At 49.4% G+C, this 20413-nt stretch overlaps 1 protein-coding gene across 1 annotated transcript in view; it reads right to left on the minus strand.

Annotated features, from left to right (window-relative positions):
• The window catches only part of LOC133357347 (sodium/potassium-transporting ATPase subunit beta-3-like), a 39980-nt gene extending 20101 nt beyond the window's left edge, over positions 1-19879 (minus strand). The window contains exons 1-3 of the mRNA XM_061575253.1: positions 19581-19879; positions 16845-16938; positions 4752-4899 (exon numbers count right to left, since the gene is read on the minus strand). Of these exons, the coding sequence (XP_061431237.1) occupies positions 4752-4899; positions 16845-16916 (220 nt within the window). The 5' untranslated portion in view covers positions 16917-16938; positions 19581-19879. The remainder of the gene's footprint in view (positions 1-4751; positions 4900-16844; positions 16939-19580) is intronic.
• Between the last annotated feature and the right edge of the window lie 534 nt (positions 19880-20413).

Raw genomic sequence — 20413 nt, forward strand, 5'->3', positions numbered from 1 at the left:
CTGTTCATCCCATTTACAGCCATGGGAACTCGTCATTCTTTTGTCGGGGGCGAGTCTATTCATAGAACAGCCACAGTTGACTTCACCACGAAGTTGTATCCACTTTATGTACCCCGGAGTGATAGGCTGAGTAAAATCCCAGCCAGGATTTGAACTCACAACCTTCTGATTACAAGCTGCTCAATCTGTTGCTGAACCACCTTCTATGAGAGTAATTTAAGTGTTCCATTAAAAGCTCACCCTAGTAACACCATATATGCAATCTTGACCTTCTCAGAACTCCCAGTGATTTGTACATTACTGCCCGAACACACAATGTCCTCTACTTACCACACATTCTCATTTCCCTTTGACCCCTGTGGTCAGACAAGTGAGGAGACACAGAGACAGCTTTATACATTTTATAAGAGCTCGTTTTTTCTTGTTAGCAAACTCTTTCTTTAGGGGGCCGTTAGTATCCAGCCCCCAGTGCCTGCAATTGATAACGGCTGTAAACTGCTCGCCAAACAAGATCTTCGCAAACAACTTCTGCATCATCTCCATAGTCCAATATCTTTCACGTGCCAATGATCCACTGTGATATCTGGCTGCTTGGCTGTGTGAACACATCAGCAGTGAACCATTTTGCCCAAGCCTACATCACTGACATGCCTCACCCATATGCCCCCCTCAAGGTCCAGAAGATCTGGGGGATGCAGATCTTCTCTGCATTCCAAAGTCGAAGTTTCGGTCTATAGGTGACCGGATTTTTCCCCGTGTAGCCCCCAGGCTTTGGAATGCTCTTCCACAAGATATCAGGGATCTCTGAGATTGTGGACATTTTAAAAATGCACCTTAAAACCTATTTATATGCTTCCGCTTATTAAACTTTTAGTTAATTTGGGAAATTGATTATTAAAATGTATTCATAATAAAATTATGTTAATGCTCAGTGTCTGCTGCTGCTGCTGTGTCCTGTACAGCGCTTGAGATCCTTGATGAAAAGCTGCTACATACATGGAATTATACTGGTAGGAACCTCCTGGTTACACCAGCCTACAGGGGATTATTGTGTCCGTCTGTCCGTCCGTCGTGCATCCAAAAATGGGAGGGGTGGGGTTGGGTGGAGAGGGGTGGGTGGGGAGGGGCTGGGTGGGGATGGGATGGTGGGGAGGGGCTGGGTGGGTAAGATGGGGCTGGATGGGAGGTGGGAGGGGTGGGGCTGGGTGGGGAGGGGCTGGTCACCCCGTGGTGCCCTTATAAAACTCAACGTTTAACCTACTCACGCCGGCTTGTGCCCGCCCTCACAGTCGGGCATATTTGCGGAATACACCACGCCGCCGTTGACCCTGCAGGCCATTGACCGAGCAACCCAACGTTCCTACCAGCTAACTCCGCAGCAATGTGTTTATTATTGTGCAGCAGCTAAATGTGGCCAAACGGTGCATCTTGGCATAGCCGAAACTGCAAATGTGGACAGATGAAGCATGGGGATGGAAACTGTGGAGATGGAATGATCTCTTAACCACACTGGATGACCATCAGGTGTGATGCTACGATTGTTACGATAATTCCATGACATGACTCCAAATCAGCTAGGATTATATATATATATATGTAAAAGTAAATCCCTTTGTCTATCCACTGACAGGGATGAGTGCCTCCCCACTCCGTGTGGGTCACGTGGGTTATTAGGCCACAGTTCACCATGCTGGCAGGAAATGGCTTGGTGAACGTGGAGAGCATAGCTGAGGTATCATAGACGTACAAAACAACAATCGGGTTTTGCTGCAATTCCCTATGCTACCCACAACTGAGATATACTTGGTGATACTAATATAAAAAGGATGTACCTTCTATGTCCCATGGCCAGTGTAGTTGAACACAAAAGGGAGACATATCCCTGAGTGGCCAGTGTGACCGGATTCATTTGGGTTTTGTTCCACAAGCCAAAACGGACCCCCATCTGCTACTGATTACCACCAATATTTTTGATGCCGTATTTCAAGAGAAACCCGAAGGACAGTAAATAAACAAACTGGGCCCACTGCTCCCCATAGATGAGCCTTTTTTTCGCCATCATGCTGCGAAGCGACTTTGAAAATTGCCATCTATTACACCAGCAGGGGTTTCTGCTCAGATGTTTTTTCTATGTCCAAAGGCTCAGCTAAACAAATGTTCTTAAATCTTGAACGATACGTTCTCTTCGTGAGGCACAGAGGCGTCAGAGCTATTGCGGCATTGCAATCTTATTGGTGAGAAAGCGGTAAGCGACCTGTAAAAGGTCTATGACTAAAACAAATCATTTCTATGCTATTTTTTTTAGTCATTAAAGTTATTAAAATAGATGAGCATATTCCAAACCACGTGCCTGACGCCAAACACATTCCTGCGGAGGGAAGCTGGTAGGAACGTTGGTGGGTTGCTCGGTCAATGGCCAGGGTCAACGGCGGCGTGGTGTATTCCGCAAAAATGCCCGACTGTGAGGGCGGGCACAAGCCGGCGTGAGTAGGTTAAACGTTGAGTTTTATAAGGGCACCACGTGGTGACCAGCCCCTCCCCACCCAGCCCCTGCCCACCCAACCCCACCCTCCCCACCCAGCCCCTCCCTCCCACCCAGCCCCTCCCTGCACGACGGACACAATAATCCCCTGTGGGCTGATGTAACCAGGAGGTTCCAACCAGTACAAGATACTATCCAACTTCATCAATATCATTATCACAGGAGGTTCCTACCAGTATTAAGTTATACTAATCTGGTAACATACACACACCGACTACATTCTAAGGTGCTTCTCACAAATAATTACATAAAAATAGGGAAAAAGTGTGCCTTGTAATGTAGCAAATATCGAGCATCACGCAGCGTGTCCACACGAACGTAAGGTGGAAAGTTTGATTAAATGAGACTTAATTGCTTGTTCCCGTGGAGCTGTGAAGATAAGAAACGAGCACACAACACACTCTCACACAGAGCTGTTGTAGAAAGTGCTGTTAGCAAGCCCCTATTAATGTCAGTTCAACACGTGAAGTTACTTGCCGGGCCAACACCAAACCCCAATCATTTTCTCACTCCCATCATTCCCATCACTCCCATCACTTTCTAGCCCCCCCCCACCACTCTCTAGCCCCCCCCCCCCCACCACTCTCTAGCCCCCCCCCCCCACCACTCTCTAGCCCCCCCCACCACTCTCTAGCCCCCCCCACTCTCTAGCCCTCCCCCCCACCACTCTCTAGCCCCCCCTACCACTCTCTAGCCCCCCCCCACCACTCTCTAGCCCCACCCCACCACTCTCTAGCCCCCCCCCCACCACTCTCTAGCCCCCCCCCACCACTCTCTAGCCCCCCCACCACTCTCTAGCCCCCCCCCTCACCACCCCCCCCCCCGTCTCACCCCCCCCACTCTCTAGCTACCCCCCCACTCTCTAGCCCCCCCCCCACCACCACTCTCTAGCCCCCACCCCCCACCACTCTCTAGCCCCCCCCCCACCACTCTCTAGCCCCCCCCCACCACTCTCTAGCCCCCCCCACCACTCTCTAGCCCCCCCACCACTCTCTAGCCCCCCCCCCACCACTCTCTAGCCCCCCCCCCACCACTCTCTAGCCCCCCCACCACTCTCTAGCCCCCCCCCACCACCACTCTCTAGCCCCCACCCCCCACCACTCTCTAGCCCCCCCCACCACCACTCTCTAGCCCCCCCCCCCACTCTCTAGCCCCCCCCACCACTCTCTAGCCCCCCCTACCACTCTCTAGCCCCCCCCCCACCACTCTCTAGCCCCCCCACCACTCTCTAGCCCCCCCACCACTCTCTAGCCCCCCCCCCTCACCACCCCCCCCGTCTCACCCCCCCCCCCCACTCTCTAGCTACCCCCCCCCCCCACTCTCTAGCCCCCCCCACCACTCTCTAGCCCCCCCCACCACTCTCTAGCCCCCCCCCCCACCATTCTCTAGCCCCCCCCCCCACCACTCTCTAGCCCCCCCACCCCCCCGTCTCACCCCACCACTCTCTAGCCCCCCCCCCACCACTCTCTAGCTCCCCCACCCCCCGTCTCACCCCCCCTCCCCACTCTCTAGCCCCCCCCCACCACTCTCTAGCCCCCCCCACCACTCTCTAGCCCCCCCTCCACCACTCTCTAGCCCCCCCACCCCCCCGTCTCACCCCACCACTCTCTAGCCCCCCCCCCCCCCACCATTCTCTAGCCCCCCCACCCCCCGTCTCACCCCCCCCCCCCCACTCTCTAGCCCCCCCCACCACTCTCTAGCCCCCCCCACCACTCTCTAGCCCCCCCCCCACTCACCCTCCCTCACCACCCCCCCACTCACCCCCCCACTCACCCCCCACTCTCTAGCCCCCCCCCGTCTCACCCCCCCACTCTCTAGCACCCCCCCCACTCACCCCCCCACTATCTAGACCCCCCCCCCCACTCACCCCCCCACTCACCCCCCCACTCTCTAGCCCCCCCCCACTCACCCCCCCACTCACCCCCCCACTCTCTACCCCCCCCCCCACTCACCCCCCCACTCTCTAGCCCCCCCCCCCACTCACCCCCCCACTCTCTAGCCCCCCCCCCCACTCACCCCCCCCACTCTCTAGCCCCCCCCCCACTCACCCCCCCACTCACCCCCCACTCTCTAGCCCCCCCCACTCACCCCCCCACTCTCTACCCCCCACTCACCCCCCCACTCTCTAGCCCCCCCCCCCACTCACCCCCCCACTCTCTACCCCCCCCCCCCACTCACCCCCCCACTCTCTAGCCCCCCCCCCACTCACCCCAGCTCTTGGGGGTGCGCCCCACCACCTCCCCTGTGTGCGGGTTGTAGAAGAAGTGTCGCAGCCCCTTGAGGCGGTCTCCCCACGTCCTCTTCACGGGCTCCATCTCCTCCTCCTCCTCGCCTTCCTCCTCCTCCTCGTCGCCGTTCTGACGACGGACGAACGAATAAACGAACGAGTCGCGTAATGCGAATGAGTTCGATGAATGAATGAATGAACGGCAGAACTTTGAGCCAAGTCGCGAGTTTTTTAAATGAAGTTACGCAGAGTGGGTGGGTGGGGGGGTAGGCGACGACGAATCGATTCCAAGTGGTCACGATCCATAATCGATTCGATTCTACCATAGCGAACAAGTCCGGATACGGTCTCGATTCTCGATTCGATCAATGGGAACGCACTGGCGGAATCGGATCTGTCAACGCTCAAAAGAGCAGTGCATTTGTTAAAGTTAGAACTGCAACTTCGATAACCACCCTCCTCCCACCCCTCTCTCACGGGGTTTTGAATCACTGCAATGAATGGGAACAGGAAACAAAAAGGGCGGGAAAAGTTAACAAAAAACTATACACTTTAAAGGTGCATAACGGTTACTGTCACCATTGTGTACACGACTTCGCATATTCGAGTAGCCATAGCTGTCAAGCCATGCGGTTTACCCCGTAATTTTGTACGGGGAAATTGAGTTTTAAAGTCCATACGGCTCACAGCCGTGTTCATCGGAGGTGCGGGTGAAGGACAAACTATGGGTCTCTGTGTGAGTCTATCGTTCTCTGTGAGTCTATGGGTCTCTGTGTGAGTATCGGTCTCTGTGTAAGTCTATGGGTCTCTGTGTGAGTCTATGTGTGTGAGTCTATGGGTCTCTATGGGTCTCTGTGCAAGTCTATGGGTCTCCTTGCGAGTCTATGGGTCTATGTGTGAGTCTATGGGTCTCTGTGGGTCTCTATGTGAGTCTATGGGTCTCTGTGTGAGTCTATGGGTCTCTGTGTGAGTCTATGGGTGAGTCTATGGGTCTGTGTGAGTCTATGTACGTTGAACTTCTTTCACACCGTACGTAGCCAACCGGAGGTGCGGGGGAAAGACAACAAACTAAACACACGTACAGACAGACGCACTCGCTCACCTCACACACACACACAGCGAGTTGGCTGAACGTTCCGGCACATTCTATGAGTGGACTCGCCTTGACCTTTCCTGTGCCTCGAGTTACACAGGAAGACACTTAAATGACCGAGGTATGCTGTGAGGAAGTTTCAAAGGTGTTTCCATCATTCCCATTATCGAGAAGCTATGATCTAGTTTGCTTACAATAAACAAGGTGACCGATACACATTAGGGTGTGTAGAATAATACATAGTGTGATATTAAATGTATAAGATATAGGTTGGTTTACAGCAATACAGTATATAATTTAATGTTGGGTTTATCTATGGCAGTATATAGTACGGTATATGCTCGTGTGATGTAAGAGAATAAGGTTTAGATGGAAGCATATTATAGAATTTTTACGAGGTAAAATTGTAATGTATTACTTGCTGTTAGTAACTCAGCTTATTATAGAGTATAGTAAGTATACTGATGGTGCGATGCAGTTTATACTTTAGTTTTTTATGTAGTTTATACTTTAGTTTTCTACGTGGTTGTTGAGTAACTGCAGCTACATATCATTAACATTCCTTTCCTTTGTTACTGCTAATCCCTGCACCCCCCTTGGTTGCTGCTGATCCTGCATAATGCATGGGCATAATATGACTTTGACACCCCCCCGCCCAACGCCTACGCATTTTCCATGAATATGCTAAATCCCTCTTCACATGCACATTCTTTTTGTTAAGGCGCTCTTCAACCCCCAATGCAGCTTATATATAAGCTCCTAGTTTGGTAGTGTCTCATTCTTCACCTGAAGACGGCTGCTTGCGTTGTAGCCGAAACGTCGTGAGAATTGTTTTATTATGTTTTATTTTTATTATTTTATTACTTCCCTTCTACGTGACTTTACCGAAAGAAACAAGAAGATGAATCCCTGCAGTCACGAAAGCTTTAAATCGAAATTTAAGGTGACCTTGTAAAAAACAAAATAACGTCATATTTTTACATAATACTTATTATTAATAGACATCCCATATATTCAGCATCTGTCTGATTTGACAATGTACGAATATACCATCAACAACACCAATTTGAATGAAATAAAACATTACATCTCAAGGTACAATTCGTCGTTAGCAGTTATTTAAACGTGTTAATGTTCGCTAAATGTGGGAATAAGGCCCAACTTTTACATGAGACGCCTGAGGTGTGAACGATTGCCGCATTGTCAGAAAGGTACGAATGTGAAATCGGCATGCAGCGGTCGTGTAGCAAATGTCGAATTCACAACATTTGGTGACATTTAAAACAAAATCGCGAGGTGAAAAAAAAACCCCATAACGCGTGAATTTGTGACCGTAACTGATATTCAAACCATTTCCGGGGCTTTTGAGAAAATCCATCGGCCACGAAGAAATGCCGCACAGGACAAAAAATAAATTGATAGTGTTCGTAACACAAAGACGTTTACACAACAGAAGCACAACAGGAAATCCTGATGACAGCATCATGCTTGCATATGCTCTGCACACAGCCTGAAAGCTTGACGTGCCATGCATGCTGGGACTTCCTTTACTTTATTTTTTATTATTATTTATTATTACTACGCTCATTTACCCAGAAGAACCTCAGTGAGTCTCCAGACACTTTTTCAGGAGGCTCCTGCCTCGTTCTTTAGGGAGTCAGAGAGCGATGTGTAATGCCGATTGAGTAATTAGCAGGTGTGTTTTTTTTTCAGCATTGGGCTGGTTGGTCAATATGTTACTACGTACATTGTGTGTCTTTCTTGAGATTGTTCCTCCCGTTTGTTATCAAACCAGTCTCACATGCACAGAGGCCCTCAATCCAGCAGTGGATTGACAAGAAGTTCGCAGGACGGAACGATATTCGTTTGGCTTCTCACAATTTAGTGCCTAATTTAATCACCCGCTGGGTGATGATGTGCTGCACGGACACTTGAGAAATATATGAATAATCAAGTTGCCGGCTGTTAGTCATGTGCCCTGACTACTGCTCTATCCGGCCATATGATTTATCCGGCCATCGCTTCTCTCTTAAGCAAAAAGGTAAAGCCCTACAACTACTTGCTCTGCCATTGCTGGCAGAACAGCCTCCACTAAAGGGGGCCTCTAGGGGTATTTGGCCTCCTCTTCCATGCTGGCTCAGACGTCTCGGAGGAGGTGGCGGTACACTATGAGACATCTCCTTTACCAGTGGCAAAATATAGTAATAGGTTTTTACCCTTTCAACTGGTACAAAAACTGACACCTTTATACGAGGCATCATGTTTGCAATAACCACAACACAAGCAGTCAAAATGCAAACAAAAAGAAACAACTCTGATAATGATTATGATATGCACTGTCCTTGAAGTTGATTGGTCCACACCCGAGACAGCTTTTCTTAGAGCCTAGTCTCCATTGGTGTTGGACCAGATGACGCCAAAAGGCGTACAACTCAAAACAGGTGTCAGTTTTTGTACCAGTTGAAAGGGTAAAAACCTATTACTACTGAGGTGGCGGTACTTTGCACCCCACCAACCCACACGCGATCTACCGATCGACTGCACCTTGGTGTACCCATTTATCCTGCTGTGTGCGCAGGGACGATGGTGGTGGGAGGAGGGGGGGTCAGGGGTCAGGCGGGGGAGTTTAAGCACGCCCATTTTTCTCCTGCCACACCGGGAGATCGAGCAAGTCCTGCGCTTGCTAACAATTGCAACGCAGCCCCCCCCCCCCCCCCCCCCCCGTTTTGGAGAGGAACGGAAGAACCAATACATCTATTAGCGTGCTTGGCAGTGCACCGCTACATGAACTTTCTTCTTTTGTGAACCCATTGATGTGAGCGGGTTAGATAATGGGGAATTTCATCCGGGTGCCAAATGCGCAATCAATTAACGCGTTGCCGGCTCCGCAAATGTCCTCCGAGAGGGGGTCTCAGGTGCCGCCGTTGGGTTTCCAATGGGCAGGGAATGGGCCCCTTTTTACTTCTCCGCTGGTTCCAATGCTTTGAGATGTGCTCCTATCCCCGTCGGTGGCCACTTCCAGCGCAAAGCGTTGGCCGGCACCGTGGGAACCTGTCAGAGCTGCGTACGTGTGCACGCATCGCGCGGAAGGGAAAAGGGGGCCGCACGAAAGGCCAAGTCTGTGCATGGTTGTCCGGCCAAAATGTGAATGAAAGGGAAAATGAACGAGCAAAAAGAAAAAAAAGCACAAAAAAACGGAGGCGTCCTTTCACCAATCACGCTCTTCCGTCTTGTCAATTAGCACGCGATTAGCGTAACGTTCGAATTTGACGTCGTTTAACTCGGGTGGTACGGCACGTCCGATTAGCACGGTTGGCTACGTACGGCGCGAAAGAAGTTCAACATACAGCACGTAAAAGTCGCACATCCGACTCGCTGTGGACGGAAGTTATAGGCGGATGTGTGGAAAGGTCGGATATGCGGCCATATATGGAAATATGCGTGAGTTGGTTACTGCTCAAAAATAATGCGCAAGCTGCTTTCCTTTAGAAGTTAGCGGTATTAAGAATGCATTCAATTATGTGGGAGTGGTCGGATTTGTGGTGGACATTTAAAGAAAAAGTGAAATCTTAGTTGGTCAAGGAGGATACATTATGGTTGGATATGTGACTATGTACTGTGCTGAGATTCATTAATTGTTAGCACAGACATGCATGGTGAATAGTACAATATGGTTTAGAGTACAATATGCTAAATATCACTGTAAAGCAATCGAGGTGACCGGGTGGATCAGAGGTCAGATAACTGAGCCGGCATGACTGAGGTCTTGCCTTGAATACAGCCTCTGGCCATCTGTGAATAAGCTGGGTTCTCAAGTGCATCGAGTTGATGATCTCAACTGGGTCACAAACAGATGCTGTTGCTACTGCCGCTGCTACTGATCCACCCACCTAAAATCCAAGCAAGTGGATTATTGAATCTCTCCGTGTGGATGTTTGAGTGCTATCCTCCCTAAGCATAGGATTTTTTTCTGCATACCGCAGTTTCCTCCCATATGCGATTTTTTTATGATTCCGAGGGCTCTGATGTCACCTCTTCTGTATCGTTTTCATCTTCATCATCATCTTCTTCAGAAGCAGCAGCATTAAACACATTCCTGCGGAGGGAGCTGGTAGGAACGTTGGGTTGCTCGCTCAATGGCCAGGGTCAACGGCGGCGTGGTGTATTCCGCAAATATGCCCGACTGTGAGGGCGGGCACAAGCCGGCGTGAGTAGGTTAAACGTTGAGTTTTATAAGGGCACCACGGGGTGACCAGCCCCTCCCCACCCAGCCCCTCCCTCCCCACCCAGCCCCTCCCTGCACAACGGACACAATAATCCCCTGTGGGCTGGTGTAACCAGGAGGTTCCTACCAGTACAATATACTATTCAACTTCATCAATATCATTATCACAATCTCCGTCATCGCTGTCACCTTCTTCACGTCTGTCCCTTAGTCCTGTCCGCCTCTTCCTCCAACGTTTGAGACATACATTGCAGAGCTATACAGCCCAACCACAAGAAACCGAGCTCGTGTTATGCAAACAAGCCCCGTTATCGAGTCTCCACGAGGTAGCAGCACATCTATTAATAACGTCCACGTCGCACTTTATTGAAAGTGCCACCTTCATTAAAAGCGATCCCGGCAAGCATTTGAAAAATCCAAGCCGCGAGATGTGGTGCCCCAGCGAGTGAAGCGTGCCACCACCTCCCAGACCTAATTTTACCTGTGGCCTGCGCGCTCTCGGCCAAATAAGGCGATCGCATCGAGCGTGAAAATGTCACATGTCTCGGCCACATTCCTCAGGCCCCCCCCCCCAGCGTGCCACTCCGAGCTAAGGGGGCACCGCGGTGGCTATGAGATGTTAACTGCCTCGCCTGGTGGACAGGAGGTCGTGGGTTCGATCCCGACCCTGAGGCCTGTTGTACATTTGGAGTTTGCGTGTCTCTCTCTCTTTCGCGCGCCCCGTGGTCGCGTGGATTTTTCTCCGGGTCCTCTGGTTTTTTTTCCCTCGACATGTTTTTTAAATAAAAGATGCCTTTAGATTATGTGGCTGCTGTAAATTTGCACGTGACAAGCCACTTTGTTGAGCTATCAACTGTGTCCAGGTGGCTTTTGGCAAAGAGCTATATAGCTCAGCGGGCCTTACTTGGTAAAATAAAAATAGTTGACAGTTTAAGTTCCACAATGTCCCGTCCACTGAGCCAGCGGTGGTCAAGGGATATTGTAATTGTATATTTTTTTCCGGCTTGTTAAAATAATAGCGCCCTTTACACCGGAGCGTCTCAGACTCCTTTACACGCGATACGTGACTTTTAGCTCATCTGATGTACATCATTTGAAATAAAGGGCACCCCCCGTGGCAGCTGCCTCTGTGCATCATGAAGGTGATTCAGCAACTGGCCTAGAAACGTGCATGAGTCTGCGAGTACGGAAGGGTGGAGGGGGGTCAATGACTGCTATGTGTAAAGCCAACTGTGCAATTTACTTGAATTTGGCAAATTCCGACCATGAGATCAAGTGAAATAAAATATATACCCCTTCATTCTAGAAACTGAACGCCTTATCGCAGTATTCCATCAACCGCCTTTACGATAATTTCCTGCAATTATATTTAAATCTTGCCGTTGACGTCTTGGCAGAGTGAGGCACTTTCCACAACAAAATCTCCTGCAGACAGCAACGCCTCGTGTCATCACCCTGGGGTACGATCCGAAAAGAGACACCACGGTACAGTACGATATTTAAATGTTCTCTTCTAAAGCCCCCCCCCCACCCTCTCATCTCGCCACAGCGACATTGGTATCACTCGACTATTTCCGCACGGGTCTAATTTCTCACCGAATATTTTTCGGGTCGCCTAGTAGACTGGGATCAAACGCGTGCCCAGTGGCCCACAGCCAATAGCGGGGGAGGTATCCTGGATGTGGTGTGCCGGGCGTGGAAATACATTTCCAGGGTCACAGACCCCGGGCAGACTCTTGCTGAAATGAAGCCCTGGGTATGACTCCACTCGGTGTCTGTCTACCGTTAACTATTAACACGGGTGTGCGCAGTGCCGGATTAAGCTAGTGCGGGGCCTGTAGCATATGTTATAAAGGGGACCTAATTTTTAAAAAACACGTAAATATTAAAACATAATTTTTTTACTTGCATAGTAAAGTAATTGTATTTTTTCATTTTATATACAGCCAGATAATAGGACAAATCGTTAACATGAAACACCCAGTCGTTCGTAAAAGTTGAAGGCAGTATAGCGCTATAGTAATAGAGCAAGTGCAGAATCACTGAACCGGAATTGATAGCTTGAACGCATTAAGCGTGGGGCCCTTGAAAGTGCGGGGCCCGTAGCTACATATGCAGCTACTTTTGCTACGAGGCTAATCGGGCACTGGTTGTGCTCGAGGGCTATGCTGCAGCAATTGTTGCTGGCAACGCATTGACTTTGAGCATCAGTGGCAACTCGGCACGGCATCGGCAGAACAGTGATTGAGCGGCGTCCAGGCAGTGAAACAGAGTCTGTTGAAAAGCACGTTTGATGAACAATCATTGGACCACAAAAGCACTCAACCTGGGGTGGTCATGCCACTTCTGCGTGCGATATAATTGGTAGTTTGCCATCCCATTTTCCCGCCGGGGGGGGGGGGGGCAGGGAGAGCATCGATAACATTGGTCTAAATTTCATTCAATTGTTTCTTTTTGTTAACAATATAAATGTTTGCGTCAATCGGTGACGATTTGCTGGCGACGATTGCTATGCATTTCACCGGTGTGTCCGTAAACTTTCAAATTTTGGGATCAATTCGGATGATCTCAAGTGGTCGCCGCACACATTTACACGGTGCCACGACCTTGAAGCAACACCACCAAACCGTGGCTCGTGATCCGCATGTGGCTGCCGCGGAGTTCAAGCGAGGGTCGAAAGAGACTCAGCAGATTTGTCACGTGTCCATAGAACTTGTCCATAACTTGTCCATAGAACGCAGTAGATTTGTAACTTGTCCGTAAAACTTTAATTGTAAGAGGATCAATCTGCGACCCCCGGGACACTCGCCCCTGGCAGCGTAACGAGGCCTGGATAACCCAGAAGTTCCCCTACAGATTTATTTATAAAATTCAAAACCTCACAGCCAAACGATATTTGAAGCTTTCGTGACTGCAGGAATTACTCTTTGGTTCTTTCGGTAAAATCACGTAGAAAGAAAATAAATTAGATAATATATTATTTGGTTCTTTCGGTAAAGTCACGTATAAAGAAAAAATAATAAATTAAATAATAACATACGACGTTTCGATTGCAACACAAGCAATCATCATCAGGTATAATGAAATAGCGACATAAAATCTAACCAGAAAAAATTATAGACAGACATATAAGCAGACAGATATCACCAAGATACACACAGCGGGCAACACAGGTACAGAGAGGGGTGATCGTCTCTGTGGGGTGGCCTTAAATAGACAGAGGGGGGCGGAGGCAGCGAGAGGGAGGGGGTTAGAGACAAAATTTACATGTCAATGAGTACAACAAAAAGGAGTGAGCAGGCTTAGGGGGAGAAAGAAACACACTAAAATTAAATAACCTAGCAAAGTATCGAAATGTTATGTAAAACGACACAGAGAGTCGGTCAACACACAATTAACACATAGCCTGGTCGATTACGTATTTCAAAGATTGCTAAGTTAGAATTTAAGTGTGAAAATTTCAAAGAAAGACAAAACATAAAAACAAGAGGAACGGAGACAAAGCAGAACCTAAGAACGACAAAAAACGAGTGTAGACAGAAAATTTTACACTAAATAAACAGGCAGAGAGAGAGAATAAAAACCCAGAGAGAGAGAAAAAAGGTAAACTTGGATAATATAGTACGACGTTTCGATTGCAACACAAGCAACCGTCATCAGGTAGAACTCAATTTTAGAGAGAGACAAAACACTGACACGGAGACACACAGACATACACACAAGCAGAGAGAGACAACACAGACACACAGCCATGTGAACACTCCTCGCGTGGCTTGTGGTCACGTGAAGATTTGGGTTCGTAGCTCGTGGGGTCAAGACGCTGGCCTCCTCTGCCACAGGCTTCCGATTGATATCCCGCAAGAATCTAACTTAACCACGCCATAAATGACATTTCATTCCGCTCTGCAGATAGAATGATTATATCTGTGCTTATTTGCCGAATGCTCACAACATTCTGGCTGGGTTGAGACCAGTCTCTCACCGGATTTGACAACCTTTTTAAATTTCTGGTGATAACATGAAGATGAGATTAAATTAAACTGGTCTGTGAGATACTTGATGGATTATTACTTCATATGGCCATGAGAGATGGAGATGGCTTGTGGAGACTGTCAAACATCAGTGGATTGATCATAGTTGATGGACGCATGTGATTTAAATCCAAAATCTCAGCAGTGGTGGCCTTGTGTTTTGGCATAGACTACTAAGCCTCATTTAAGATGAACAAATTTGGGCCACTTTGGGCAAGTGTCCCATCCCTTTCAATATTTTCCGTCTTCCACGAGCACCGGTTTGCTGGCAAAAAAAGAATCTTACTTTACCAGGGCTGACCTCCAAAGAACGTAATTACCCTAACACAAAAATGTATTGCCAAATTCGAAAATTGCCCACGAAATTAGTCCATTGGCATTGCCACCTATTGGCATACTAAATGGCCCCAGGGTCACTCTTGCAAATGAGACTCCTTTCCTGGTCTATCGAGTTCTTCTCACCTGAGTCAAACAACACAAACCTGGAACTGGACACGGGCTGCCGGCTCGCTTTGAGACGGTATCCGACACCAACTTGGCAACACAAGACTCGTTTCCACGTTTTCAAAGGGAAGGATGAAAATAAAATAATGGCACCGTGGCTGCGATGGGCCGAACGGCTGCCCCTGCTGAACACGAGGCAGCACTGTACATCGGGCGGGCAAATTATTTTTAAAACAGAGCGGAGCATTCATTACAGAACATCTGTTGTCAATGCGGCGATGGAGTACGGTTTCACATTGTCCTGATCATGCCAACTCAGTGGCCATTGCGAACAACGGGCTTAACTCGAGAACGGCCGTTCCATTAAAGCTGCGTCTGTGCAGAGCGGGACGCTGCCACGGTAGTGTAACGGTTACAGCGGCACCGCTGCAGCTTGCAGTGCAAGAGGCTGGCCGGTTCGATTCAATGCCCCGGCGCGGTAGGTTGACACGATGGGGCAAGATTCTTGAAGCTGTCCGCTTCTGTCCACCCAGCTGTAGAAATTGGCGCACCGCAGTTCGTTGATATGCAGGTCAACGTGTGTCGGGGTATGGTTAAGTTGTATTTGTACGTGTTTAGGTGATTCGTTTACCTTTCTTGCACTTTGCACTCCTATCATGTTGTTGTATTGTTTGTGGTTGTAACGTTCGACTGGGCATGTGTAAAAAAAAAGAAATGTATAGCTTATCGGATTCTTCCAGTATATATATTCTGATTCTGAAAGTGTGGGTAATTTGACCCCTTCCAAGACGGCCGATCAGCGTAGAAGAGTACGTTAACATACCGTCTGGACTAGTGTTCTACAATGCCACTGATGGCCTGGTGGCCTTTAGTGCGGCCCCTGAGTGGGGGGAGCGGTAGCGTGCCGGTTATCGCACTTGCGCTACAAACCCGGCAACCCAAGTTCAATTCCCGCTCACGGTCAACATCAGTGACAATTATTTGAACTGCTCCTGGGCCTCCCCTAGGTAGACTGAGCCTCAAATGAGTACCTGGTGCGGTGTGCAAACAGCACCACTTTGGAGACAAAGGCGGTCGGGCGTGATGCTGGCCACCCACCCTCTCGTGTACCGTGCCGGCCTTCATAAGTGCTACTCGCTAAACAGCACTTGCCCCAACAGTCTGTTAAGGCTATGCGGGGGATCTTTGTCTTTGTGTTGTTGTGACCTGCAGTGTGGTGGGTGAACACAACATGGGTGGGACGAAACGGTCGGTCTGGCAGACCGAGTGCTCAACGCGGGTGGAGGAATCAGGGAGTGAAGTTTGTGGAAACAGCAACTGTAGTATCTGAGATAAGAGCGTGATAAAGAAGCCATCGAGTCCTTGATGAGTGAGTTCCTGGAGTGACTCAGTGAGTGCCGGACCATCAATCCGATCACATCTATAGCCATGTATACATTGCTACGGGGAAGTTCCGAAACTAACGAACGTGCAGGTGCTACAACTGGACCAGGGACCAAGAGTTTGCCTGGCCGAGGCGCTGGTCTCCGCAGAATTGGGATATTGGACAGGGAAATGGTGGGAGGGGGGGGGGGCTAATTTTATTCCTTGCACCAGGGCACATACCAACCATGCCGCGTCACTGCTACAGGGGATGCCCTGGCCAACACCGCCCGGCTTGCAAACTTGGAATCAAACCCAGGACTTTAGTGGTGGCAGCTCGCCGCTCTGACCACTGAGCCACCCGGCCACCGATGATGTATTTCATGAATTAACCTCCAAATGACCTCTCAGCACAAAACAGGAAACACACGCGGCAACAACAAAAAATGGGCCGTGCTGTTGTGGCTATGCACGTGGCCTGTAGTCCAGACAGCATCGAGAGTTGGTGGGTCACACACAGATGTTGTGAAGCTCCCCGTGGGGGTCGATGAGGCGTCACACCCTGGCTCGCCAGGAGAAGGCGGTACGGCAAACGTGTGGATTCCACCCGTTCCATCGGTAAGGGGATCCAGTGTTTCCCCCTCGTACGCGTGGGTTTTCTCACGGGTGCTCCGGTTTCCACCCACGTGGAAACACTCGTGAATTGGCCGTTGACACCTTAACATGTAGGGGACCTCAGAGCTTGGGCAATTATTGGCGCCGGCTCACCGACCGCCTGATGATGCCTTCCCCGCTCGTCCGTGGTTCCTCCTCTCGCCACGAAGTCCGTTCTCTTTCTCTCTCTCTTCGAGAGCAAGGCGTGAACGACTGTGAGATCATTGTCGTCGAACGAACGCGCGTCGCCATCAAGCGGAACTCACCGCGTCGTGGGCATTGGTGTGCTTCAGGCTCTGCGGGGTGGCAGCCGCAGCTGCGTTGTTGGTCGTGGACATGTCTCAAAAGTTCTCTCCAAACCTGGACACGTGGGAGGGGGTGGGGGGGCGAAACGTCGCATCAGTCGCCGGACGTCCCAAACGCACGTTTGTCCTCGGAATTAACTCGGCGAGCAGTTATGAGGATGCGTCTCAAGCCTCACAACGAGATGGCGTCGAGCTTGGGAGGAGGAGGAGAAGGTGTTTCGCGTGGGCTGGCAGCAGAGGTCGCAAACGGGTTTTGATTCCTTACCCGTACCCAGCCGCGCCAGGGTCGCAAACGGGTACCCGTACCCTACCCGTACCCTATCCGTACCCGGCCGGGTATTGGGTAGGGTACGGGTATCGGGTACCTGATTGCGACCTCTGGGATGAAGCCATGTTGCAGGCGTGGGTGGGTTGGTTCTAGGAACTTGAATTGTGAGAAGAGACAAGACGTTGGGAAATGAGTGACAAACGGTGACTCACCAGTGACTCACGGTCTACCCGTACCCGTACCCGGCCTGCACCAGGGTCGCAAACGGGTACCCGTACCCGGCCGGGCCGGGTACGGGTAGCCGGGTATCGGGTAGGGTACGGGTATCGGGTACCCGGTTGCACCTCTGGCCGGCAGGTTTAAACTTTTAGCGCTGTTTTTTTTCATCTCCCAAGTTGTGGGCAACGCTGCGATCAATGTGGGCGGTTTCAAACCGGGCAAAGTGTCTTACAGGAACGCAACTTTGCACTCAAGTGTTGCTCGTGTTGGATCATCCTCGCGGGCGTTATCGTGCCGCCGCGTTACAAAAGAGGCAAACAGATAGAGCTCATACTAAATTAAACATTTTATTTTTTACCTACGTGACTTTACCGAAAAAAACAAAGAGTATGAATCGTTGCAGTCACGAAAGCTTCAAATCTAGAATTAGACAGAGCTCATTCGTGATGTTTGCCCGAGTTGTAAAGTGTTAATAATCCTTCATTTGTAATCAGATGAGAGCCCATTGGGATTACACGTCTTTTAAAGATGAGACTTAAGTCGAAACAAGCATAAGCCTAACGATTCTAAAATTAGACCACTATTGAAACTCGGAATGCACGTGAAAATGTCAAAAATTCAATGGGTATAAGATTAAGCTTCTTGAAACATACAAGAGGCAGGTGTATGAACGTAAAAAAGTATTACAAATTACTTGTTAAAATGGAACTTAACAGTGCAATTCCAACGTTAACAGCGACGATTATGATGACAAGGGGAATCTTGGGGCAACCGGTGCGCGAGTGGAAATCGGACATCACGAGAGCGCGTGACGCATCCACATGGGCCACGTGCAACTCACAAGCACGGTCATTCATAATGCCCCAATAATAACAATGATAACAAAACTGTACTTTCACAACAACAGAACAAATAGGCAGACAATATCATCTCCTTCTTGGTTCTTTCGGTAAAGTCACGTAGAAGGAAAATAATAATATTATTTTATTATTTTCCTTCTACGTGACTTTACCGAAAGAACCAAGAAGATGAATCCCTGCAGTCACGAAAAAGCTTTAAATCGAAATATCATCCCCTTCATACATCGGTCCCCTCCGCTTCAAGCACACGGCAATTCTGGAAGTGCACCATCTCAGCAAACATCGGCGGATGTCAGCGGCTAATAAACAAATGTTCAGCAGCATACTCTCACGCAGAGGGACACATGTTGGGGCACATCCTCCACAAGGAGGCTCGTGACAATTTCCCCGTGGCTATCCGTTGCGTTGCAGTCAACCAGCAGGCCGCAACGCACGGCGGGGGTGTTTAGAGTTCGCGTCTCTTCGACGGCCCTTCACAGCCGAGGCTCTTCTGCGTGAGCCGTCGGACACTTCCCATCGACTTTTGGCGTCGCGAGGCAAACTGCTCGGTTGACGGGTGGAAGATCGCGTGTTTGTTTACGTTTCACACGAGACTTAGAGCAACGTGGACATTTTTTTTTTCGATTCAAAGCTTTCGTGACTGCGGGGATTCATCTTCTTGGTTCTTTCGGTAAAGTCACGTAGAAGGGAATAATAAAGTAATAAAAATAATAAAGCATAATAAAATAATTATTTTATTCATAAAATAATTATTTTATTATGTTTTTTTTTCCTTCTACGTGACTTTACCGAAAGAACCAAGAACGTGGACATTGTAGGCTGATGCTGCCCTATGAGTGAAGCCTGTCAACCTCCCCGACCGTAATGTTGGGATTCGGATTTGCCTGTTAGGTGGATTGGCTTGACTAAAATAGTTACACAATTTCAGCCGTCTAAATCATTATATAACCAATATGACACATTACATGGGTCAGTCAGTCACTCACAATCAATGCGTAGAAGATAATCATACACATATGTTACGGTAAGCATCATCAGAATATTACATATTCACTTTAGAGGGTTACCTTGCAAAGTAACTGTTAATCTCAGGGGGCTTTCAAACGATTATACAAGTTTTGCTTACAACTCCCAATAATAACATGACACCAGTACAATATTCATACGATGGGCAATATTATCACTCTCATTTAGGAATTAAACACCGTACAGTAAATTGACGATGCAACGATCAACTTCCAACCTTCACAAAAATAACCAAGCATGCACACCGCTTCATCTATCCGTAACAATTTATGACCCTCCTAATAACCCATAAGAATGAACAAGCCGACGGCAGAATGACCTTACCTTGAAGGTCACACTCACAAGAAGGTTCCCAGGTTGGTCAGCGCCACGCAGAGATCTCACGAGAGGTCAAAAAAAGTTATTTGACTCCTGGCCACTCCCCAACAACAACAACAAACTGAGCGATTTCTACGCGGCGGCTGCGGTATTTTACCAGCGGTGTCAAAAGAACCGGAGCCGCAGGACGGGTGACCAAAGGAAACCCACAAAGTGCTGCGGCAAAAAAAAAACCCAACGACTGAATATTCGCTCCTACTATAATTCGGAGACCGCGCAGAGAGGATGGTGGTGGTGGGTGGGTGGATGGGTGGGTAGATGGATGGGTGGGTGGATGGGTGGGGGGGTGGATGGGTGGGTGGATGGGTGGGGGGGTAGATGGGTGGGTGGATGGATGGGTGGGGGGGCGTGAAGCAGTTGGACGGACGGTGTCATTCAAGCTCGGCCCTTTTCAGCGAAGCCATTTGTTGAAAAAAAAAATGTTGTTTGACGGACGCTACCTCCCTCCCCCCCGTTTTCCCCGGTCCTCGGTACCGAATGGACCGACCCATCGCGCGTTGAAAAGAGAGGAGGCGCTCTGCGCGCGCCAAAAAGTCTGCTGCTGCTGCTGTCAGTCAGCGGCGAGATGCCGGCTCCGTCCAAATGGGACGATGTTGTGCGCGCAGTGCCGGATTAAGCGAGTGGCGGGGCCCGTCGCGTATGTTTTAAAGGGGACCTAAAATAAAAAAATATATGAAAACACAAAATTTGTTTTACTTTCACAGAAACGTATTTGAATTGTTTAATCTACTTTACAGTCAGATAATACGACAAAGCGCTAACCTTAAACACCCAGTCGT

The sequence above is a fragment of the Lethenteron reissneri genome, chromosome 57 (genome assembly GCF_015708825.2).
Source record: "Lethenteron reissneri isolate LAM-NWPU_2019-01 chromosome 57, ASM1570882v1, whole genome shotgun sequence".
NCBI lineage: Eukaryota > Metazoa > Chordata > Hyperoartia > Petromyzontiformes > Petromyzontidae > Lethenteron > Lethenteron reissneri.